General features: G+C 43.1%; 1 protein-coding gene across 2 annotated transcripts in view; it reads right to left on the bottom strand.

Moving 5' to 3' along the window:
* IL1RAPL2 (interleukin 1 receptor accessory protein like 2) overlaps positions 1-25,760 on the bottom strand; it is a 478,226-nt gene that overhangs the window by 214,610 nt on the left and 237,856 nt on the right. The window contains exons 2-3 of one of the 2 annotated variants that reach the window (XM_033138022.1): positions 20,613-20,886; positions 1,728-1,914 (exon numbers count right to left, since the gene is read on the bottom strand). In XM_033138022.1, the coding sequence (XP_032993913.1) occupies positions 1,728-1,914; positions 20,613-20,886 (461 nt within the window). The remainder of the gene's footprint in view (positions 1-1,727; positions 1,915-20,612; positions 20,887-25,760) is intronic. The other variant, XM_033138023.1, reaches the window with a different exon arrangement.

Genomic DNA, 25,760 nt, shown 5'->3' with positions numbered 1-25,760 from the left:
CTACTCTGCAACTAAAGGGACGTGGATGGAGCTGTGGTCTAAACCAGTGTTTTTCAACCACTGTTCCGCGGCACACTAGTGTGCCGCGAGATGTTGCCTGGTGTGCCGTGGGAAAAATTGAAAAATTCAAGAGAATTACTTTATATATAGTCAATATAGGCACAGAGTTATTTTTTTTAACATTTTCTAATGGTGGTGTGCCTCATGATTTTTTTCATGAAACAAGTGTGCCTTTGCCCAAAAAAGGTTGAAAAACACTGGTCTAAACCACCGAGCCTCCTGGGCTTGCCGATCAGATGGTTGGCGGTTTGAATCCCCACGACCAAGTGAGTTCCTGTTGCTCTGTCCCAGCTCCTGCCAACCTGGAAGTCCGAAAGCACGCCAGGGCAAGTAGATCAATAGGTACCACTCTGGCAGAAAGGTAAATGGCATTTCCGTGCACTCTGGTTTCCATCACAGTGTCCCGTTGTGCCAGAAGTGGTTTAGTCCTGCTGGCCACATGACCCGGAAAGCTGTCTGTGGACAAACACCAGCTCCCTCGGCCTGAAAGCAAGATCAACACTGCAACCCCGTAGTCGCCTTTGACTGGACTTAACCATCCAGGGGTCATTTACCTTTAGCTTTTACTCTGCAACTACCTTTATTGTGAGTGTGTTCTGCTGTTGCTTTTAACAAGCCTCATTCATGTTTAAAACTCTTTGCATTTTATGACGAGCACTTGGTGTTTTATGCATTCTGTATTTGGATGAGTTTTTTTCCCTTTCCCTTTGCCACCTTTGACTGCCAGGAAAGGAAGGTTATAGACCAGAGACTGCTATCTAATCACAGGGAGGAAGTAAAATGTCGAGCCACAGTTGTTCAGCTTCTTTGAGGGAAGCCAATGATCTACCAGTGATCTACCGCAGACGTCCAGTCATCTACCAGTAGATCACAATCTACCTGTTGGACCCTACTAATGAAATAAATTGAAGCCATACTACTAATCAAATAAATTGAAGCCATACATGTCTACCCAAGCTTTCCTTCACCCTTAATTATTATTAATATTCAATGTCTGTGGTCATTGTGATGATATTACTGATGATTCTATTGGAAATCACTGTATTATATTATTGTGTGAATGGCTTTGCTATTTCGTTTTGCAAATGAAAAGCATTGTAGAAACCTTCAAAATATATACAGTGGTACCTCAGGTTACATACGCTTCAGGTTACATACTCCGCTAACCCAGAAATAACGCTTCAGGTTAAGAGCTTTGCTTCAGGATAAGAACAGAAATTGTGCTCTGGCGGCACAGCGGCAGCGGGAGGTCCCATTAGCTAAAGTGGTGCTTCAGGTTAAGAACAGTTTCAGGTTAAGAACAGACCTCCGGAACAAATTAGGTACGTAACCAGAGGTACCACTGTATAAATATTGCTAGGTTTTTCTTCTCGCACACCGACCTCCAGAATTCCCTCTTCCTTGCAGCTCAGTTGTAGGAGAATGGTGAAGCTTCCAGGACTGGAAGTAAACTTCTTTGCTACTAAAGATGCTCTTGAACCCATAAAATACCATATTTAGAAAGTGGCCACAAGGACTAGACATAACCCAGCATGGATCCCACTAGCATTAATGGAATTTCTTTATTCCCTCTGCACTACAAAAGTCTTTCCAGCCTGGTCATGGTGAAGAAATTCACTGTGAATTGGAGTGCATTAACAAAAAGACAAAACCTATTGCTGTATTACCTTGTACCATATTACATCTGGTTCTTGGTTTCCTGTTTTATAATCCTCAATATCTGGGCAGGAAATTATCTTTGTTCTAGTGATTTCTGATTTTTCTAAGTAGCGAATTGTGCTGTTGTAGCAAAGCCCAGATTCATTTTCTGCAACTGTCAAGGACATCGACACCTTCATGCAATATGTTGAATTTCTGCAGAGAAACAACAAAGAGTAACGTTAGTAATGCTATAATAATAATCATTTTAATAATAATAGAGAATTTTTAGATGCTTTTATGCTTCATTCACACAAAGCAATGAAGGAAAATCAGGATGTTAAAATTTACTACAATATAAAGGTCATATACCTTCTTAAAAACACAGGTAAAAATACTTTAAAAATCCTAGCAGCATTCAGAAATTAAAACATATGGGAAACAAGGTGAGGAGGAAATAAAAACACTACCACTTTGACAGCTCTTCCACTATAATTTCATTGGGATACAAACTGTTGTATAAATTATGCCAAAGGCTACAGGGTTCAGAAGAAAATAAAGGATTACAGTAGAACAAATAATTCATTTCAAGTGGATAACAAAAACCACCCTGGGATCATCAGACTCTAGCTCAGCCTTTCTCAACCTTGGGTCCCCATATGTTCTTGAACTGAAACTCCCATCATCCCTGACCACTGGCCATGCTGGCTAGGAATGATGGGAGTTATAATCCAACAACATCTAGGGACCCAAGGTTGAGAAAGGCTGCTCTAGCTCTTTGAACTCTTCCCACAACTTCCTCTTGATCTGACTGCCTCCTCTAGGATATCTCTACCGGGCTTGTGACATCTTGGAACACATTGATATAATTGTACACATTTCTACTCTGAAGAAATTTACAAGAATCCTTTAGGCAGGTGATCGCAAAGACCCATCCTGAGACCCTGGAGAACTGCTGCTACTAAACCTGGTGCCCTCTCAACTTCAACCTGGTGCCCTCTAGATGTTTTGGACAACAATTCCCTTCTTCTCTGACCATTGGTAATGATGGCTGGGGCTGATGGGAGTTGTAGTCCAAAAACATATGAATGGCTCCAAGCTGGGGAAGGCAATACCATGGTAAATGGACAAACTCTCTAGCAAGGCAACTGTATCCAGATGTTATCACCTACGCTTGAGGGGGAGTGACTAATTACTAGAATATATGATATTCAGCAATACTACTACCAAGAAATATTGTGCGGTAGATACAGACCAGGTTGAACGAACATCATTTTCATTGAAACTATAAAGTTATGACTAATTTGTACCATGGAAACCTATGTTCAAGTAACTTGGGCTGTGTACACATTACCCATTTTATTCCTGCCCCCAGCATGTACCCTCTGCTGGTGTCAAGTCAAATGCACAGGACATCAGCCACAAGCCACGGGTATCCTGTAGCTTCTTGAGAAATACTCCTGTTTGATGCACTTTCCTCCAAACCAGCTGCCATCCAATATGAAAATGAAAGCGTGCTTAAGCAGAGGCATGTACATTTCACACAGCCATTACGTATGCACAGATGACAGCTTCAGTGAAGTACAGTTCAGTGTGGGGCACAAAATCAGGTAATGGGCATTGGGTGAAGACATCGCCATCCCCTCTCAGGTGTGTACAGAAGTGTACACATATGACTTGAAAAGCCACTGTGATGGTATACATAGCCTTAGTTTAGAGCCAACCCATGTTGTGTTATCCATATTATATACAGTCATTATAGACTAGAACAAAAAAATGAAATAACACAGTCTCTGAGCCTTGGGTGCTGTTTGGTTTCTCCAGAAACCCAGGCCCATAATAACCAGCTGTTTTCTTTTTTAGCCTTCCATAATTATTCACCCCCCCCATCTAGATGACAACCCCCTCCCTGATGTTGTTGGACTACAACTCCCATCATCCCTGGCCATTGGCTATGGTGGCTGGACCTGATTTTATTTGGCGTCCAGCAGCATCTTGAGAGGCACAAGCTAGCCACCACTGTTTGAAATCGTAAGATGAAATATTAAGGGTGGAAAAGTGGGTTTAAAATGCTCACCTTTCACTGCGCTAGAAAAACACGGTTAAAACAGCTCACACTGCTACTTATCATGGTGTTATCATCAAGTATTTACAGACCGCACAGGAATGTTGCAACACAATCTGTCACATTCTGAGTTTCATTAGGCATGATAGGAAACACAGCCCTTTAAGAGCAGAGTACAAAGGATGACAGATGTCTTAATGAGGACTGTATTTCCCCATCATGCCTCTTTTTGTCACTTTAATTGGGTACACCAAAGCCAAAGGGGTTTGGAATAAGACTGACATGTTGGATGGTTACAAACCATCAAAGACAAACCCTGGGGAGGAATTTGCCACAATAGGGGATGCCAGATCCTGCTGATCGGTGCACCATGTTGCAACTATATATTCACACACAAACACAAAAATCAGTGTTTCAAAATTATTTCTGTGGCCAAAGGAAGAGGGCTTATAAAAGACAATATAAAAACAGGAGAAGAGAGCTGATGGATTTGGCCAAAGGGGGCCCATCTAGTCCAACATCCTGCTCTCACAGTGACCAACTAAATGCCTATAAGGAAGACCACAAAGAGGACTTGAGTGCAACAGCTGTCACTTGGGACTGTCAGCAACTGGTATTCACTGCTTCTGACAGTGGAAGTGGAGCATCGCCATTACAGTTGTAGCTATTTATAGCCTTAACACACACACACACACACACACACACACACACGCCCCACCCCGCCCCGCCCCGCCCCGCCCCGCCCCATGAATTTGTCTAATCCTCTTTTAAAGCTACCCAGGTTTTTTGACCATCGCTACCTCTTGCAGGAGTGAATTCCACTCAGTGTTTCCCAAAGCGGGCAATACTGCCTCGGGGGGGCGGCGGCACCGGGATGATACAGGGGAGTAATAGGAACCTCGGATGCAATTTTGAAAAATAACGCTTACCTCCAGGTTGAGTGCTGTTGCAGGATGGCAACAACGCCTCCCCTGGATCCGGCAGTTGAGCTGAAGGCAAGGGGTTCTCCTGGGCTTGGGTGAACTCTTTTCAGCTTCACTCAGGCCCAGGAAGTAGATCACAGCTAGCCTGCCTATTTATAATTTCAAGCTTTAAGGTGTCTTATCTACAACAACTTTCTTTACTATGTTGTAGGACGTAGGAATAAATATACACCCTTAAAAGAACACAAAATTGTCACTCAGTCTTTGGAAGAGAAGGCTGGTCACCAAAAACTCAATCATAGGCATGTGCAATTGAACTGCTAAGTCTCACTGGATTTATTGGGAGTTTGGTGCAGCCTTACACTCGCAGCAGAATGAAATCAAAGATATCCTGAGGTGGTAGATAGGATTCTGTCACTTCAGAGTCTAAGTAGGGGGTTAGGGATGGAGGAAAAATTCAATTCAGTCTGGATTTAAAGGCAAATCCAGGCAATTCATACTTTTCAAAAGCAACATGAGAACCAAAACTGCCATCCTTCCAAATATGCATTTGTCCAAATTTTGTAATGCAGTTTTCCAACCAACCAGTGTTTACAAACATGCATATATTAGGTAAAAGTGTAACTAAAAGTGACCATAAAAATGGCTTACAAAAGTGCATTATATAAGAAGAAATTGCTTGCAAAGAATGTACATTAGTCAAAACCACATACAAAACTGTATTTATCAGGAAAAAATACCCACTAAGATGCTGAAGCATTTTCATAAGGATTTTTTTTTAATCTAATTGCTGCAGAAGTACAGAGAACTGAATTTATGGTCAGAAAAGTGAGAAATTGAGAAAACTGAAATTGCCAGATCCTTCCATCCATAGTACAGGTGGGGCAACACCACAGTACAAATGCTGTGCCCCCATCCTCCCACTCAGAACTTACTGCCTAAAAAATTCTCCTTGCTGCTGATTGGTTTCTGGGCTGATCCAGAATGGAGGTCTTAAGATTTAAAGCCCTTGAGGTCTTGGGTCCCAGTTATTTCAGGAACCACTTTTTCCTATATTCTCCTCCTCACATGTTCTGATTGACAGCTGGGGCATTGCTCCAAATTCCTCAACCACAAGAGACGAAGCTAATAAAAAGCAGTGGAGTCCCACCATTATTACACCTCCCCTATGGAATTCCTTGCTTAGTGAGGCCTGCCAGGCCCCATCACAACTCTGCTTTGGGCAGTTGATAAAGACTTGGAATTTTTAACAGGCCATTGGTTAATTTGGTGTTTTCTGCTGGCTCAACTCTATGCTATTTTCATGCTGTTGAATTTTATTTTCATGACAACAGTTCTCAGAGAGGTTTCCACACACAATCCCTCTTGCTAGCGGCCACTGTGAGGGAAATGGGGGGGTCCCTTAACAACTCTCAGCACTCTTAACTACACTATACATTTAAACTGATGAAAACTGGGATGTCCTACCATACTGTCCAATATTTCTCTGATGGAAATAGGGACGTCCTAAGGAAAAGTGGGACGTCCCAGGATCAAGTCAGAAACCAGGACTGTCCCCGGAAAATAGGGAAATTTGGAGAAGTTGGAGGGTCTGCTACACTTCCCAATTTTCTTTCAGGAAAGCCATGACACTTTAAAGGAGTATGATCCTACTTTAAAACTGAAGTGCAGGTGGAGTCTCAGCCTGTGTTGGATTAACTCCTGCCATCCTTGAGAACTTTCTCAGGTCTCCTAGGCATCCTGCTATTGGCCATACTTGGCTAGAAGTCAGTTTTCCCCAGAACATGCCCCAGGGAGATACTTTCAGAAGTCTTTCAGAGGAAAATCCACGTTTTCCAGCAGCCCGTGTGTCATAATTCAAATTCATTATTTATATAATCAGCAGACTTGGAGCAATTGATAACAATTAACTTGCCTGGATGATTATGGATTTTTCTGATTACAAAAAGAAAGGTCAAACAGATTGGAAGTCTGGGTAAATAAGGAGTCCATGAGAGGGTTTTTGTTTTTTTAAATGAGCATTTGGTCTAATTTAATAGCGCCATATTTTTCTGCTAACAATCTTGCATTATTTAGCTCATATTTTCAACACTGCCCATGGCAGTTTCTATTTAAAGTGCTCTGTGGAACAAGGACCTAAAAACGCACATCTCCCCTCATTAGTTACAATTAAGGGTGGGCAGGGTTGAGAAAACTGACTGTCTGATTAGCAAAACACTGTGTACACTGCCACGGGGGTGACAAGAGGGGATTAATAGGGCACACACTTCAGAAATAGGAAGTGTCCAAGTATATGTGCTATTACCCATGATCAGCAAGCAAAGTAACCACATGGGAATGTGCTTGGGCATTCCCATAAGTACAGTTCTCAAGGGCATCCCATTCTGGCTCAAGACAGAGGATTGCTGGGATGAGTTTTGACATGCAAAAGTATGAATAAATATAGGGCAGTTGGGGATGGAGGAAAGGATGCATCAATATAACCAACGTGGCCCATCAATTGGTCGGATATTGGGAAGGACGATGGACCAATGGCCTGACAGTGCAAGGCAACTTCCTACAAGCCAATTGGAATCCACCAGACCCTATAAAGTCGTAACATCCAGGTCGCCTGGATTTATTTATTTTTAAGCAGGAGAGGGCAATAGCTCAGTGGTGCAGAACTTGCTTTGCAGGCAGAAATTCCAGGTCCAATTCTGGGCATCTCTAGGTAGGGCTGGGGAAATGCCCTGTCTGAAACTCTGAAACTGAAAATGCAGTCGGTGTGGTCTGGCTAATGGTGACTGCTTAACACATTAGTAAGTCTAGCTCTGATGTTTCTTGAGGCTCCAGTGTTGCCTTCCCAAGCCTACTGGGACCCTCCCCCAGGCCATCTAGTTCTAACTTCCTGAGCTCCTCCTATTTTTCTTCCTGATCTGACCAATCTCTCCAGGACACCACCACATGGTTTACGGCAAGTGCTATGGTAGTGAACTTCCTACATCAGTAGGGGTTTGGACTAGAAGATCACTGAGGTCCCTCCCAACCCTAGGATTCCATGCTTCTAAACCTTGTCTTATTATTCTTCTCTCACTGCTTTTCTAAAAATAAATAAATAAGATGATGCCTCTCAAAAGGCATGGTTTTCTCCCCCTGCCCCAATTACTTTTAGTTTTGGAACCAATGGATTTCCTTGAAAGTACGTGTTGGGTGGTTGCTGTTATCCTTAATATTACAGCCTCTCTCCTCACTTTGCTTAAATAAAAAGTTATTTTATTTGTTCTCTTGGGGAAAGGAATCGTTGCTTTATATTTGTTTTCATTACACTCTCATGGCTTTTGCTGGGTGTTATTTGCAGTGGTCTGGGATCAAGGAAAGAAATGGATTTGCACTCACAGAACAAAAAAGAAAAGAAAAAAAAGGACTCCAATCTCCTTTATTATAAGGTGAAGGTGTGAAGAAATGACCTCAGTAAGAACAGACACTATACTTTGGAAGGTTGTTCCAAAGTGGAAGCAGGGAACTTCAGCTCAAATAAATGAAGACCTCAACACATTAGAGAACACCCAATTCTGCTTGAAAGAATGAGGTTCATGACTATCAGATTTTGAAGGCGCACAACTATCCTAGTTTCTGCTAAGAAATCAGACAAGCTACTTGAAGGTTGATCTTATAAAGGAGCTTTTGGTTATTCCAATGTGTCATTCTGCCAACTATCCTGATTTCCATTGTGTCGCCGTCCAAAGGCTGACACTTGTTTGCACAAAAAGGATATGCATTAACTGAAAAGGTGTGTGCAATTCTGAAAGTTTTGGTTTATGGGTGGAAGGATCAAATACAATCCATTTTCATTTTTTAGTTTATCATCTTCAAAAAATTGCAATTAGAACTTCAGAGTAACTTTACTTGCCCAGCCCATGGGGTCATCTAACCCAGCATTGTGGTAATGCTGTGATAATGACCATGATTAATATTGAACAAAAAGTATATAACATGTTAACATCTAGAAAATAAGTTCCAGCTCCTTATTGCCTAAGCCCCTTGGTGGAGGTATTAATGCAGGAGCTCATAAACTACCAAACCCACAACTTTATATACTTCACTATCAGTTTATGTGGTTTTGAAGGCTGGTCCTTACCACATTCACACCATACATTTAGAGCACTATCATACCAGTTTAAAAGAGTCAAAAGAATTCTGTAGTTTATTAAGGGTGCTAAAAGTTGTTCAGAGGACTTTGTTCCTCTCATACAATTTTCAGAGTAGTTTCACAGACAATCCTTCTTCCCAGGGAATTCTGGGAACTGCAGCTCTGTTGTGGGAATGGGGGGTCCCCTATCCACTCTCTGCACCCTTAGCGAACTACAGCACCCATAATTCTTTGTGAGAAGCCACATCTGTTTGAAGTGGTATGATAATGCTTTAAATGTGTAGTGCAGATGCAGCCTAAGTCTCTGATCTGCGACTAGTTCTGTTCAAGTGTCATGTTATTCCTGTGCTCACAAAATATCTTAAGTGATGGTCAGATTCCTCCTCCTTAGTTCAGTATTGCCTGAGCAGCATAGCCGTCAAGTTTCGGATTTGAAAATAAGGGATCAGCAGTCTCACCTATCCCGGGAACAGTCACATGTCAGTGGTGGGTGGAGCCAGAAGCAAAAGTGGGCGGAGCAGCAATGTAAACTCCAAGCGGGCTCGGGCTCAGAGCAGAGCAAAGAGGAGGGCAGCCATGTGCTCCGCGCGATGGAGCCCCATTGTCTTCTTGTCTGATCCCATCAAAACAGGACAGGAAGCAGCAGCTGCTCAAAGGCAGCCAGGCTCCGCCCACCAGCTAATCCTACTGGCCGGCTGAGGGGCTCGGCGGCAACAGGTAGGGGCTGATGCAGGGGGAGGAATACACCCCCCTGTAAGCATGGGAAACAGCTCCCAGTTGCTTTGAGGGCTGAGGCTTTTCTCTCCAAGTAGGTGAGGTCTTCCCACCCAGTCCCTGGCCAGCAGGGGAGGAGCTGCTTCCATTAAAAATGGGAAATTTAAGGGAAATAAAAAAATAAGGGAGAGCAGTGGGAAACTGCTTGAAATAAGGGAGAATCCCGGGGAAAACGGGATACTTGACAGCACTGCTGAGCAGGAAGGAGGATGGAGACTAAACTCAAATTAGTTGGTGCTGCCTATTGCAGAAATGCCACTACTGCAAATATAAAAGTTCAGCATGAATTGTTGCTAAACTCCACTTATGCTTAGCCTCTGTGCCTTCCACTTCACCAGTTGCAATGGGTAGCCACCACAACTGCCATAGCTTATTATCTTTCTAATATGATTCTGCTCATTGAGCTACCACTTTTTAGTGCAATCACTAGCGTTCTTCTGTGCAACACCTCCAATTCCTCCCCCTGCACCAATAATCCAGATGAGTCAGCATGTATATTCCCCATCTTATAAAACAGCAAAATAGCACATATATTTTTGAGGCCTTTATTGCAACCCACCTTAATCCTTTGGCATTGTTCTCTCTTTCTTGACAGAGTTTCGTGTACTCTTCACTTACCGCAACATATGGTTCTGTCACACTCTCTGCCTCCCATTGTTGGAATTCAAGTTTATCATGGAGGCGGGGGCAGAGAGGGTGGGTGGGGGGGGACAATGACTCAAATTGCCAACACGATCACTGGGGTGCATGCTCTAGAATCCTAAGGAAATCTCCCACTGACCAATCAGGTTAAATGTAATCAGAGAAATGTCACTACAGGCAAATATAAAAGTTTAGCATGAATGTTGGTTTTGACATCGGATCCCCCAGAGGCATTTCCATGGTTCAGTTATCAGGAATATAATTCTTACCAAGGCAACAGAAAGGACAGGGGAGGATTCCTTGTTGGTTTTCTATTGTTGTTGAAATGGATTTTTATATAAACACACACACACACACACACACACACACACACATATTGCAGTGCCTAAGCTTTAATAAAATGCTAGATAAATTTGGATCCTGATATTAGAATATTTGCCTCTGAATACCAGGTGCTGGAGGGGGGGGAGTTGACAGGAGGGGAATGGCCTTCAAGCCTTCTGTGTGGAATTCCTGGAGCTGATCGCTATGGGAAGCAACACACTGGATGAAATGAACCTTTGGCTGATCCAGCAGGGCTCTCACATCCCCTTGATATTGTGAGGGCCTGTACAGGTTAATAGGCCCTCCCTCTAACAAACTCTCCAATATTTCTTCAATGAAAATAGAGATGGCCAAGTATGTTCCAACATTTCTCTGATGAAAATAGGGACATCCTAAGGAAAAGCAGGACATTCTGGGATCATATCAGAAACAGGCTTCTGTAAATCTGGGACTGTCTCTGGAAAACAGAGACACTTGGAGGGTCTGACACAAAAACATTATAAAACATTAAACATAAAAAACTTCCGTAAACAGGGCTTGGGGGTAAGATAACTCCATACCTTCTAATATTTCTCTGATGAAAATAGGAACATCCTATCCAGGACTGTCCTTGGAAAATATGGACTCAGAGGGTCTGCTCTAATACAGAACTTAGGCAAGATATGCTTGATAGCTTTGCAGTTAAAGTCATAGCTGTCAACTTTTTCCTTTTTTGCGGGAAATTTCCTTATTATAACATTGGGAAACAGCAGGGAGGGTTGACAGCTATGTATATAGCAGAGGGGAACAGCAGGGAGGGTTGACAGCTATGGTTAAAGTAGACCCACCCCACAAAAAAGAAGGAGGCATCCATATGTACATGGCTGTCTCAAAGTAAGTAATATGGTGGTGGGGGGGAACCCTAACAAATCCCCTATGGGAGAAGAACACCCAAGTTTCTCATTTTTTCCAATCTTAAGCTCAGTTCACCACATTCATGCATCGCTTTGCATTTTTGAAAAAGGCCTTGTGGAAATTTATCAGCATCTTAGTGTGCCCACTGTCTCCTAATACACACATTTTGTTTGAACAGGGAAGTGCATCACAAAACTTGAAGAAGTGTCATCTCAACGGATCGCTGCATTCTGGTTTGTGTATTGCTTCAGAAAGCACCTATGAAGTTAATTCATATGAAGATGCGAACTGAAATGAATTTCTTGCCAACCCATAATCATGGCTGGTGACCGAGGCTGGCATTTCCTGCCCCCACCCCCAAAACACACTTAAAAACGAAACAAAAACACCTGATAGTGCTCCTGGGAAATATTCTGTGTCATGTCAAAAGAGTCACACTCATTCAGGAATTTAGAGTACAAAGGTAGCAAATGAGCTGCCAGCTGGAACTCAGCTACTACTTTAAGCCTTCCAGTAGCACCTTAGAGACCAACTAAGTTTGTTCTTGGTAGGAGCATATGTGTATGGTATGTGCACGCACACAAAAGCTCATACCAAGAACAAACTTAGTTGTTCTCTAAGGTGCTAATGGAAGGATTTTTTGATTTTTGATTTTGTTTTGACTATGGCAGACCAACACGGCTACCTACCTGTTACTTTAAGCCTGTCTTTGTTGTTTAAAGGGAATAAAAAAAAATGTTAAGGAGGACACTCTACCACATCAGCTCATGCTGAGGGGGGGGGGCAGAATGAGCACTGCTCTATTGTTTCCACACCCCGTGCATCTACCTGCTCACACTTTTAAAGTTTTGAACAATTTAATGACCTCTTTATCCAAGTATGCACACCTGAACTTTGGTTGTTGCAAATCTTAAATCCTTCCCCCATCCACCACCAGAAATTGCCATACCTTCAACAGAATGTAGCATTACCAGCCTAAAATCAACTGGTGAAAGATCCACGGTAATTAAACTGGTTGAGAACTCATAAAACTCAGTAACTTTGCATGGTTTGAGGTTGTCATTGAGGGGGAAACAGAGCTCTTCTACCTGCAAGCATGGCAGAAATCCAGCTAGTGAAACCTTTTCTTATAGGGAAATACAGTTATGGAGAATTTCATCACTGGACAGCCTGCCTGTGGAATATCTTATTACTTGTTTCGGGAGGGGGGGTATTTTTGTGCCTTCCACTCCAGTGAAAGAGGGTGCATATTTGTGTATGACGAAACATATATGCACATTTTTTTGCCAGCCCTCAGAAACATTTGAGGCTCTCACACTGCCCAAAGCTGTATAATTAAGTTGCTGGGAAAATGATGTGAATTCATCAGCTGATCGATATGTGTGTAACTGGTTTAATTTCCAAAACTGATAAGACCCAACTGGCAGCACTGCAGGGCTGTAGCACAGCAGTTGGGCAAGGAAGGGGTCTGTGAGAGCCACTGCTTTCCCTACATACTAAACAGGCACCCAGGCAGCCTGGCCACAGTATCCCCCACCATTGTCCATGTTGCCAAGGATTCACAGGGGTTGGGGTCCCAACAACATCCAGAGGGCCACTGGATCTCCATCCTAATTAAAGTCATGATTTCCAAACTCATCTATAAATTGGCATACAAAACTTCTGTGGAGATTGGTGCTCTCATTTGGCCTCTCACCCCACCCCCACCCCCAGCAACGGAGAGATGGTCCCTGGCATCTAACGTCTTACCTAGCATAAAAGTTGGCAGCCGTATTTGCAACTGTGTCGGGAAGCAACCACCGTGCACAGTAGCCTTTGCTGCAAACGCAAACCAGGTGTGAGAATCAGAAGGCATGGCAAAAGAACCGGTGGTGGTGGTGGTTGTTTTTTCCCAAAGTCTGCACCCAATGGCAATGAAGTGTGATGTTATTACAAACTGCAAGGAGTACTATCTAGCAACTCCCTCTGGGGCTGAGGTTAGCAGCAAATCAGCTTTGTTCTTAGCTGAAGCTGTGGTTTTCCTTCCTTTCAGGAGAGCAAATTTTACATCTTTGTTTTTGTCCCCTAAACAGATTCATGCTCTCACTCAGGACTCTGGATGGTCATCGATGCCTGACCAACATAAACTAAACTTTTATATCTGCTGATAAAAATAGCAGAATCCGTATTTTAGGCAAAGGTGCAATCTTTTTTTCTCTTTTCTTTTTCTATAAAAAAATCATGGAGAACTGAATTGAAGATTATAAAAATGAGAAACTGAAAGAAACAGAAATTAGCAGATTCTTTCATCCCTAGTGAATTCTGAAGTCCTACAGTTGAGTTGTGTGGTAATACAACAGCCTATGGTTTGCTAATGCTGAATTTGCAAATCATGTGGATTCATCAGCTGATCAATATGTGTAAAATTGGTTTAATATGCAAAATTTATATAAATAATTTTACAAAATTATTTATTATTAATAACACTAAAAGTGCCTGGAAATCTCAGGGCTACTATGAAGTTGGCAGTACATGCATCCACAGACAATTTGTGCTGATGAGTTTTAGCCATCACAGATTTTGGATTTATGTTTTATTTCAACCAATTATGGTGGCAGATAGTTTATTTCCTGGTGCTTTTGCCTGAAATGTTTCAATCCAGAGCGGAATATTTGCAGCTGATTTGTTAAGTTCTTGAAAAATGAGGCCTTGTAATGGAAACGCTGACAGCCTTAAACTACGGTAGCATCAGCAGGCGGAGGAAGATTAATGGCATACCGACACGCTGCAGAATGCATTACTTTCTATACTCTGCTCAGAAATGTCAAGGTACCCAAGCTGTGTCTCTTAACTGTGGTTTGTGTTGGGCGACACAACATCACGCGGATGGTTGGGAGACATGAATTGGAAGCCAGGGTGAATTATGTTCAGATCACAATCGTCACGCTTCCTTCTAGCATCATGAAAGAAACAAATCACTGTCAGGGTCATTAGGACTTCAGCTATGGTGGCTGGAACCTGGGCTAGTGAGGACCTTTAGGTTGTGTTACTAGAGTGGTTGTGTGTCCTATGTTAGTCCTCTATTCGGATGTCTGTTGAGTTAAAGATAAAGACCCATAATGAGGGATTTCAGAGGCCATCAGCGCATGCTCTGAACCTAGTCAAACAATTGGCCTGTCTGGCTCACTGCAGTCTATCCCAGGAATGGGGAATCTCAGCCCCAAGAGCCAAATGTGGTCCTGCAGGGCTGTCTGTCTGATCCTCAGGGCTCTTCTCATGCCATGCCTCTCACTGGCCCTACTCTACCCTCTCCTTGAGTAATTTTGCCTGGCTGAAACCTGTCTTTGAACTGTGAGAATGCTCTTTGTTTGCCTGGATGGACAGATGGACTGTGAGAATGCTCTTTGTTTGCCTGGATGGACAGAAGAAGGAACTGCCATAGTCCACCTCACTCCCACACTCTCCCTCTTTTCTTTCTCTCTGTCTCTCTGTTGGATGGAGAAGTGTCTGGGTATAGAAATCTCTGGCATCTGGTGAGTGGAATGTAGCCTAATTTATAAAGGCAAGAATTTCATATGTCACTCCACGTACTTTTGCCTCTGGCCTTGCCCGCTACTAGCACATAATCTCTGAAAGGTTGCTCATGAGGATATGTAGCCATTGTGCTGAAAAAGCCCACCACCTCCCTAGTCTATAAGGACTGACAAGACAGCATCTCTCCAGGTTTCAGACAGGACAGGCATCTTTTCTAACCTTATAAGCAGGTGGCCAGAGATAAGAGTCTGAGACCTTTTGCAAGCAAAACATGATGGCATGGACTGGTTGGGCACAGAGGAATGGTGGGAGGAACCAGCTGGGAAACCGTCATGGGAAGAAGGCTCTGAGCCTGGGGACAAAATGAGTGGTCAGGGGGAGAAGGGAAAAAACTGGGAAGAGGAGGTGTTAGAACCTGAAGATGTAACAGGGCTTAGTTAGCTGTGAGAGTCTGTAGCAGAGAGAAGCGCAGAATCAAGGCAGAAGCTGAGGCAGAAAAGTGGGATGAAGGAGGCCAAGAGGCAGAGATGAAGAGTTCTGGCTGGTGAAGAGTCACAGGTATCTCCCCCTCCTGCTGCAACAAGCTCCCCACCTCCCCAGTCTCCCAAAGCCAGAAGAGGCATGAAAAGGGTGGAGGAGAGGTTGGCTTCAGGTAGGTGTAGACTCTGATTGCACGGGGGAAAACCCTGGAGACAAGGAGACCTAGACAGCTATGAGGAGGCAGGGACTTCCATTCTCAGCAACTGATTTTCATGGAGTAAGACCACTGGGAACGAGCTGCTCTGCTCAATAAGCCTGACACTCAACCAAGTCTGTGGAGATCTTGATTTTGCTAATAAAGAGTTAATGCCAACTTTGAAATGTGTGATTACTGACAGGCACACACATGTGCTATAATATTGGGCTACAACCCTTCTTTGTAACTGTGACTCCATTTGCTCCAAATATTCTAGCTGTAGGGGGTTAATTTTACCAGCATTTGGACCTGGATACCTAGCAATATAGCCCTCTCTGCTGTGAAGAAAGCCAGCAGACAAGAGCAGTTTATTAAAATACAAATGTAAACATCTGCTTACTCAGAAGAGAAGTATGTTGTGTGCATATATCTACATATCTATATGTGTCTGGAATTACGAGATCAGTGGCATGGGCATCCAGGGGCTAATACATTATTAACCCCCCAACACACACACATTTAATGAAATGAAAATGAATTACTGTTAACTGAATCCTCCACTATTTCAAGCCACCTGCAATTTGATAAACAAAGAAAATAAGAGCACATTGCCAAATTCTGGAAAGGGGACAAAAAAAGAGATAGATAAATGCATTGAAGCAAGAAATGTGGTCTTATGTATAATTACAAGAAATAATGCCAAGAAATGGAGTACACAGACATTTCTTTTTTTTAAAAAAAAGGGGGGGAATGGGAAAGAATAAAAAAAATCATCCCTGTATAAAAAGTCCTGGCTTGAACAAAATTATTATTAATGATCAATTATATAATTGTACATGATGATGATGATGATGATGATGGTATTATCCATAAAGATCCTGAATAATGGAAGTTTTCATGTAAGGTCACTGTTGAGCTCAGACAGTTTGTACAGGTGGCAGGAATTCCAGGATAATTAGGAAAATTCCTAGCGGGGAACATAGATTTCTCAGAGCTCAAGGTCTCAGATGCTGGGAGGCAACTGTAGCCCTCTAGTTTTCGTTACATGGCTTTCTTACTCATGTTGCATACAGCCGTGTGGTTTGCAAGTGTCCATTCACCTGCAAAAGGCAAGAGGCAAGTGTCCAAAAACTGCCCCAACCTGAGAAGTCATACGAGTCATCAGCTTTGTAGCTGGTGCCCTCCAAAAGTTTTGAGCTACAGCTCCCATGAGCCTTAGACAACTTGGCCAATGGTTGGGGTTGGTAGGAGTTGTAGTTCAAAACATCTGGCAGGCACTAGGGTGGGGAAAGTTGCCCTATTGGCTCTTAATGCCACCTGATTCTTGTTCAGTGGGAACCTGAAGTGGGAACCCACCAGCCATCCTTTAGCAGCAATGCTGCAGGGCTGTCAAATAAAGCCAGTTGCATAAAGTCTCCCACTTGCAGCAAGCTGCCATTTTGGCACAGGAAGCAGTGAGGTACCTAAGCTCCACCAACTTAATGGGGGGGAACTATTTTACAATCACTGAAATACTCAATTATGCATCAAATCCACTGCTTATAGCACTTCGAGTTTAACATTTTAATACAATAGCCAATCCTATTAAATGCTATCCCATCATGGGGCCATGGGAGACGCAGTAATGGACACAGGTCAGGCAATGGCATATCAGAGTCATGACCCAGACTGTTCCATTTGTTTGCTTGTCAGTCTCTCTGCCCTTGGAGCAGAGGCAGTTTGGGCTGGAAGCACGTTCAGACCTCTTTGCATTTTAAAGTTCTCCTGGGTGAACTTAAAGGCAAACTCATTCATTTTAAAAGAAGATCGCATGACCTCCTTGGTCCCCAATGTAAATGTGTGTTTAGGAGAGGCACTTCTCTGCTTGTTAAATGGCCCCTATTCAGCAAAGCTCTGAAATACATCATTTTGAGTGTGAGATCAAACCCATCGACTGGAAGTCACACAGCTGTGTTGGACTGATTTGAGACCAGCAGAGACAGTGCATGCACAAGAGGTAGGGATAGCTGACTCTGTCAGTTTCGCTTTCTCTTGATTTCTCATTTTTCCAAACTTAAGCTCAGCTCTCAACATTTCCACATCAGTTTGCCATTTTTTAAAAGCCTTAGGGAAAAAAAATAATCAGCAATTTGGTGCTAATTTCTCCAAATATACACATTTTTATATGCAAAACAGACAGATTTTTGCCAAGCAATTTACCCCAGTTCATTATGTTAATATATGCAGTTTTATGCACACTATTTACCCTTGCATATGCATTTTTGATACACATTACTTGGCCTGAGTACTGCATTGCAAAATTTGGAATACTGCAAATTTCAAAGGATGGTTGTCTGGCTATTCACACATTATTTCAGAAAGTGTGTATTAAGTAGGTTTCCTGTTAAATGCAAACTGAATACAATTTTCCTCCATCCATAAGAGCTGGTCACCAATGTCTTGAAGCAACTTGAAAGGATGGGGGGTGGTGGCTGGTTTTTTGTTTCTGTACTTCCAAAACTTCATTTTTCACCCAAGCAAGAAAGAGGAAAAGAAAGCTGTTCTTCGTGCACAGAACATAAGGAAGGCCCGTGGAGCATAGCTGGTGCATGTGTGCAGTAGGACAGGTCTTCAGTGGTGGCACCTAGCAACACACTGCTCACATATCCTTACAGGCAACAACATTTTGTAGACCAGACACACTATGGAAAAACAACAACCAGCAGTGTGCATATAGGAAGTCAGAAAACTCTAGGAGTCAGAAAACAAACTTTAATCTAACAGCAAATGTTGGTAGTGCTGTGACAGTCACAGAGAATATCCAGAGATATGCAGAAGTATGTCTCTTCTGAAATTACCCCCCCACACACACACACACACAAAAACACCTCAGAGCCATATAAAGGGTCCCCATGTATGAATGTCATAGCTTTTCTCCCCTTTGTGACAGCTGACAGTCTTTCCACCCTGGGTCTGCATGCCATTTGTTTGCTTTTCTTGTGAGGGTATTTTGGCTGGAACATCCCCCATAGCAATTGTCACAACTTGTTGGCCATTAAGGCATTGGGTTGGATCCTTAGCCAAAGTGGAGGATGGGAATCAGGAAACCCACCCCACTCCCACTCCATGGGACCTGTGTACTCCATGAAAGGGGTCCAGGTGGCCGTGCTTCTGCCCAGTCACCCAGACAGGGGCTTAAAGGCCATAGCAAGCCCCCTTCACACACACACACACACACACACACACTGGCCTGATTTGATAGGGTGATCCTCAACCCAGGATTCTGATCAATCAACCAGCAGTCGGGCTAAATGATTCAGGATACACACCCTATGGCTACGCCAAAAAAAGCCTATGGACATCTGTGACCAATAACGTTTTGGCCTCTTTAATCCAAAGAAGTTTGCCCCTTGATTATTTCATCCTTCATGTCTTGTTCACCCCACACCCCTGGCGCCACTGGCAGGCTCACTGCACCTGGGCCCGCAACCATCACTAATACATTACCATTGCATCAATGATATATTTCAGAATGCATCCACACACACACAAACCAAGTCTAGAATGACTTTTTTTTTGTCCAGTGCTCAGGCAAGCTTTGTCAGAGGTGTGAGGCGACATCTCTGTGACCACTTGAGATTCACCTCCTGCCACGGAGATATTCCCTTTGCCTCTTGGCTTTGCCGAAAGACAGGGAAATGTCTACCACTGTCACCCTAGCTCAGGTAATCAATGCAACATTTTGGTCCCACTCCCACTTGCAGCTAATATATGTTGCCTCTGTAGTTGCCATAGAATGGTGCTATTTTAGCTACATAAGAAATGTTGGTCATGCCTGAACAGCAGAAACGGAGAGGACTATATGTCTAAATCAATGATGGGGAACCTACAGTGCTCCAGAGGTTGTTCAACTCCAATTCCCATCATCTCTAGCCATCGCGGTCAATGGTCAGGGATGTTGGGAGCTGCAGTATCTGGAGGGCAACATATTCCTTAGCCCTGGTGCCAATAAATCTGCAAAGATGTTATTCTGAGAGCTAGTTTTGTTGAATCTGCTATTTTGTAAGGCTTGCTTTACTCAGCTGTGCTACCTAAAGTAGGTATTCAATAGAAGTGGGCATAATTATTATGAATAGTATGAATAGTACTCGGTGTAATTATTTGTAAACACCATGTACAGCACTTGTCCAAACCTATCCCTCATGGTTCTCTCCCATTCCTCTGCTATCTGCTATTTGTTTTGCATGCCTCCATCTCCTCCTTCCCACCCATTAAAATCTAGATTGTAAGATCCTTGCAACAGAGATCCTTTATCTCCTTCTTCTTTGCTACATTGACAATGCTATCTTAAATATAAAATTAATTAATTAATCAGGATTCCTGAAGAAAGAAAGAAAGAAAGAAAGAAAGAAAGAAAGAAAGAAAGAAAGGAAGGAAGGAAGGAAGGAAAATGAGAAGCAATGCAGATTAGCTGTTTCTATGATGCATACATAAGCAGTTTTATATGGGCATCAGAAACCCACTTCACATCAACTCAGAGCAGGACTTTTAGTATGACTGCCCCTGTTCTGTGGAATACCACTATTGTTGAGATGCTGGCTATCTGCACTTTCCAGAAACAACTGAAGACATTTCTGTTCTTACATGCTTTCCCAGTTAGAAGAGTGGGTCTCTGCCATGCATGTCTACATTGCTTTGCTTTTTAAATATTTCTGCTGTTTTTATCTATTTCTATTGTACATCATCTAGAGACGCTTCCATGGAAGGCGATTAATAAGTGAATTATTATTATTATTATTATTATTATTATTATTATTATTATTATTTGGCTGGGGCTTGAAAGTTGGAGTTCGAAACATCTGGAACCAGACTGGTGAAGCTGATGCGCTGTGTTTCAGAAAATGTGGTTCAAATTCCCCACAGCTCTGAATCTTAAATCAAAGCACCATTTCAAAATGCATTAAACCTGCAATTATAGTTTAGCATGATACACACCTTAGCACGCAGGTGTAGAAACCACTGTCTTGAACCTCTGCTGCATGAAACCATATGGAGTCTTCGTCTTTGCTCATCCTGACTTCAGAGAAGATAATGGGTTCTTCCAAGTCCCCTTTATTTTTGTACCACATAAGACGAAGGCCTGTGCTTTGAGCCATGCTGTAGTTGGTCCTGATGTAGCTGTAGAAAAGGGCGCATTTCACTCGAACGGGCTCACCTGCCAAAGCCATGTATTTCTTGAGATCCACTAACCAGTCGATGCAACCATCCACTGCAAACAAAAAGAATAAGTATATATACAGTATGTGTGTGTGTGAGTGTGTGTGAGTTTGTGTGTGTGTGTGTGTATGTGAAAGTTTCAAAGTCTCTAATAGGGGAGAACCCATTGAAATTAATATATCTAAGTTAGATATATGCCCATTAATTTCAGTGGGTCTGCTCTGAGTAGGACTAACATTGGATCCAAACCATTGTTCCCTACCTGTTGGCAGTCCTACCGGGAAAACATGGAAAATGGAAACACAAAACAACTTAGGAAACTGATATAAATTAATCTCAGCCCCAAAGAAATAACAATTGAAACAGTGCTATTTACCACTCAATGATAAGACATGAGACTAATTAAAAAGTGATGGTTTACATTACCCATTTTGACATAAACACTCTAGGTAATTATTAGAGGGCATCGGTGGCTTCACCTGTTCCCATTCCCTTTTCTATGTTTCTTTCATTCCTGCTGCCAAGATGCACCAGCCTTAATTAATAATTCTAGAGCTTTCACCTCAACCACTTGACCCGATCGACCAGTTTAGTGATTGCAATTTTCTTCCAATAGAAAAAAATAAATACCTAGAATGGCATCTGTTCTCAAAACCACCTCTTCCACTTTCCTTTTCCTCTTTCTAGTGAGCTATGTTTTGTGTAAAATACTGATTAGTGGTGGAGACAAAATCCACACCATGTTTAATTTTGACTTGAAGGCAACCCTGCAAAGTATTTATTAGAAACCAATTAAGATACATACTTGAGTGTACAAGGACTTGAGAGATTCTGCAGAAAACATTTATAATTTTGGCAGAAAAGAGGAAGAGGCTAACTTTTTGTGTTTCATGCAATACCTTAGTTATTTAGCGAGTTTTCATTCCCACCCCAAGGCCCCTTCTTGTGCTTCCATGGTGACATGGGAACCACTGCAATGTGGCTCTTTCCCAGGCCCACCCAAGAAATTCCAGGCAATGTGGAAGGAACTCTTTGGGGCAGGGCTATAGCTCAGTGAAAGTGAAAATGCATCTCATACCCTCCAACTGCCCCCCAAACACCAGGATCGTCACAATAAATCACTAGGCCATCAAAGCTTCTCACTTTTTCAATACAGAGTCCCAAATTCCCAAAGGGCCTTTTCCTTCAGTACAGTGTTTCAATGTGTTCCTGGAAGCTCTCATCCGTGTGTCTCTCTAACACATTTCTTAGATCTATGCCTCCCTCCATTCCCTCCCTCCACTCAGTATGGTGCCACTTCCTGTCTTTATGAAAACAAGATCTGGGTCACTTGTGTTTCCCAAACTTAGATCTCCAGTTGCTTTTGGACTACGGTTCCCATCACCCGACCACTGGTTCTGGGAGCTATAGTCCAAAAACAGCTGGAGATCCAAGATTGGAATACACCAAGATAGATCAATACTCTGCATAGGGCAGATTCCTATGTTACAACTGTATACTGTACTTTGAATGGAACTTAACCCTGCTCCCTCAGTCAGTTGGTCTCCCATATAGAAAGGGGGGGGGTGATGGGAGTGAGGTCATTCCCATCAGCTCCAACCAGCATTACCAGTGGCTGGGGATTATGGGAATTTTAGTTCAAAACATCTGGAGGGCAGCACATTGGTTTACCCTGGAATAGTTTGTGATGATAAAAGTTCTCCAGTTTGAAGTACTTGTGGAACCCATTTTTCTACCATTGTGGTCTGGCAAATCCTGCAACTAAGCTGGTGCTAAATATCTGCTTTCCTTTGGCCCACATCAGCGAGGCCAAGAAGGGGGTCTTGTCATCTGGGCAGCCCAGGACGTCCATACACATTGCCCAGGCTTGTGAGAGGCAGCAGTTACAAGTTACCAGTCTCCACAGTCACAGAAGGTGTTGTGATTTTTCCAGCAGTTTGACTTCACAGCTTGACTGTAGACAGGTGCCAACAACTGGGCAAAAGCCATTCTGGTTTCTTACCCCCCCCCCCCCGGTAGTGTTTTAGGGTAGAATGTTTCATTGCAGCACTACTCAGTTCAAGCGATTTTGCTACATTTAACAGCCCGTTTATTCCCTTCTTTACAAGCAAAGATAAAAAATAGTTGAGGCAGTGGGGGGGGGGAGGGAGAGTTACAGCCCAAGTCACTGCAGTCCAGGTTTGATGAAGCACCTGGGACCCTTCTGATACTGCTGAGCTACTGCGTCATCTCTGACCACTGACCATGCTTGGCTATCAGAGGATGGAGTCCACCACCTCTGGAAGTCCACAGTTTCCCTCATCCCTGCAATGCAAGTGTGTGATCTACAATCACCTTGGGTGAATTATGTCTTCATGAATTTAGCAGTAGCTCGCTTGCATCCAAGAGCATGTCAAGCATCATGAGCTTCTAGATTCTTCTGAGTAAAAGGCAAGAACTCCTTGCTTCCCTCACCAGCAGGCTGACTTCCTCCCTCTGTCTTCCTATCAGACCCCCCCCCCCAAAAGCCCCAACTCATAATGGTGAGTGGCTGGGGAGGCCCAGCCAGATAGGAGGGATATAAATAATAAATCATTATTGTAATGGGGAAAGATGAGTAGTCAAAACTAGCTAATTGCATCAGGCTCCCCCCCCAAAAAAAGCTCAACAACTTTGATCAATCCAATGGGTAGATCACTGTGGCGATCGCACACAGGGTCCCCGGACGTTTCACCGTCGATTGATCCCTGTGCCACCACGCTCTCTTCTCTCGCTGCCACCAACCAGGCCCTACCTGGTAAATCTATTGAGTCCAGTCAGGGTTAAATTGTAACATCAAAACTTATGTTTATTTATTACAGAATAACAAGCATGTGGTTTCATAAATGATTGTGGACAATGTCAAACATGGGTGTCTTTCCAGACCTATAACTCCCTCTACCGGCTCTCCCTCACTTAACCACCTCTCAGCTATTTACTTTGTTGTGCCGAATGAGGACAGAACATACTTGTCTTCTATTCTCCTGTTTTCCTGTTACACTAACTTCACCTACCCACACTCTTTCCTAACTCACTCCCACTCCAACCAACCTCCCAATTCCAACCCCCTCCCCCAACTAACTCCCTCTCTCTCCCAAATGCCAACTAACTGTCACTCTGATCCACCCCCTCTGGGTTCTGATTGGTAACCTGGTTTAACTATTTCACCTCCAGCCCCCTCATGTTACCGTCACAATGACTGCCAGTTTTTTTTTTATAGTGGGAGTAGATGTCAGTCTCTTGGGAGTTGGACATGCCTGGCCTAAGGAGAAGGGCCATCAATGTGTAATTGCTGGACAGTGGCCAGTCATTGACCCACTGTCTGAGCCCTGGGTAAATAGCAGAGTTGGGAGATGGAGGTAACAGCGGGTGTGATGTCACACAGTAAAAATGTGCCCCTTTCAAATTTAGAGATGGGCTTGATGAGCTGCTGTGAAAGCCAAAGCCTTCTTGGAAGACTGGTTGAAGGCAGGCTGAGAGAGAGTCATGGAGATGTCTGAAATCCAGTGCTGGGCTGCTTTGAAGAAATCTCTCTCCACTGAAGACTTTGCTGTAAATGCATCTAAATAAATAATATCTCAAAGACACTGCTGACTCCTCTGTGTCTTATCTTCCCCAAAGGAACATCAACCGTGGTTGAATGCCGAGTCGCCTTGGAATCTCATGCCCCACTCAGCAGAAATTGGGGTGGCCAGTACCACTGGTTATGATTGCACTGTTGGCATACAAAGATCTCTCCTAAATCCATCGCTTACCAAAATCCCAGCCCTCTTTGACAGTTCTCTCTAGCTCTTAATTATTTTTCTTTAGTTACTTTAAGCTCCTCTCAAATCCCTTCAAATCCAGGCTTAGAAGACTAATTTCCAAATCACAGCATCTCAAATTTAATTACAGTGTGGTCACTTGAACTGAGCAAGTGAACCATATTTCAAATGCATTTTGCATGGTTCAGCTAAATTTCCATTTCTAAACCTTTGTCATGTAAGGTTTCAAGACAGGTTAAGTTCAAGAGGCAGCAGGCATGATCTGAAAACTAAAGTAAGAGTCATATGTAAAATAATAAAATAAATAAAATAAAATAAAATGTTCTTGGCGTTAATGACACACCAAATCCTCTTTTTCAGAAAATGTAACTGAAGTATTAAAATACAGAGCCTGAAAAACCTAGCCACGGTGTCTGTCCTCCTGAATAAGTAGATACATTTTTATTATAATCCTGTAATATTTCACAGACAAAAACATGGATGCTCATGGATATGAATGGGTGGAGCTAAGGCCAGAGTTCATAGGTCAGTCTCTGACATATCAGGGTAGGACTAGGAAAGACTCCAGTCTGAAATACTGGAGTCATGCTGCTATTCATTGTGTGGTCATATTAGACTACATCAGTGCTTCCCAAACTTGGTTCTCCAGCTGTTTTTGGACTACAAATCCCATTATCCCTGGCTAGCAGGACTGGTGGTCAGGGAGGTAAAGGTAAAGGGACACCTGACCATTAGGTCCAGTCATGTCCGACTCTGGAGTTGCGGTGCTCATCTCGCTTTACTGGCTGAGGGAACCAGCGTACAGCTTCCAGGTCATGTGGCCAGCATGACTAAGCCACTTCTGGTGAACCAGAGCAGCACATGGAAACGCCATTTACCTTCCCGCCGGAGCGGTACTGTCACGGCAACCTTGCCTTTGGTGTTGCGGTGAGATAACACCCGGCTCGTTTCTCGCTTTTGAAAGCATTTTATTGTCCTTACTAATTACAGAGCTATAATTCACGTCTACACTCCATTAAAACAAACATCCTAACTGCTATCTTCCGTTACGCGCCTTTTCCAACACAATAACCCCTTGGTGCTCCGGAAGTGACGCGTGAATCTCTTCTTCCCGCTTTTGTTCCCCTCCCCCTGTTTATTACTG

The sequence above is a fragment of the Lacerta agilis genome, chromosome Z (genome assembly GCF_009819535.1).
Source record: "Lacerta agilis isolate rLacAgi1 chromosome Z, rLacAgi1.pri, whole genome shotgun sequence".
NCBI classification, from domain to species: Eukaryota; Metazoa; Chordata; class Lepidosauria; order Squamata; family Lacertidae; genus Lacerta; species Lacerta agilis.
The sequence above is the reverse complement of the archived record's forward strand: the minus strand, read 5'-3'. Positions and strand labels throughout refer to the sequence as shown.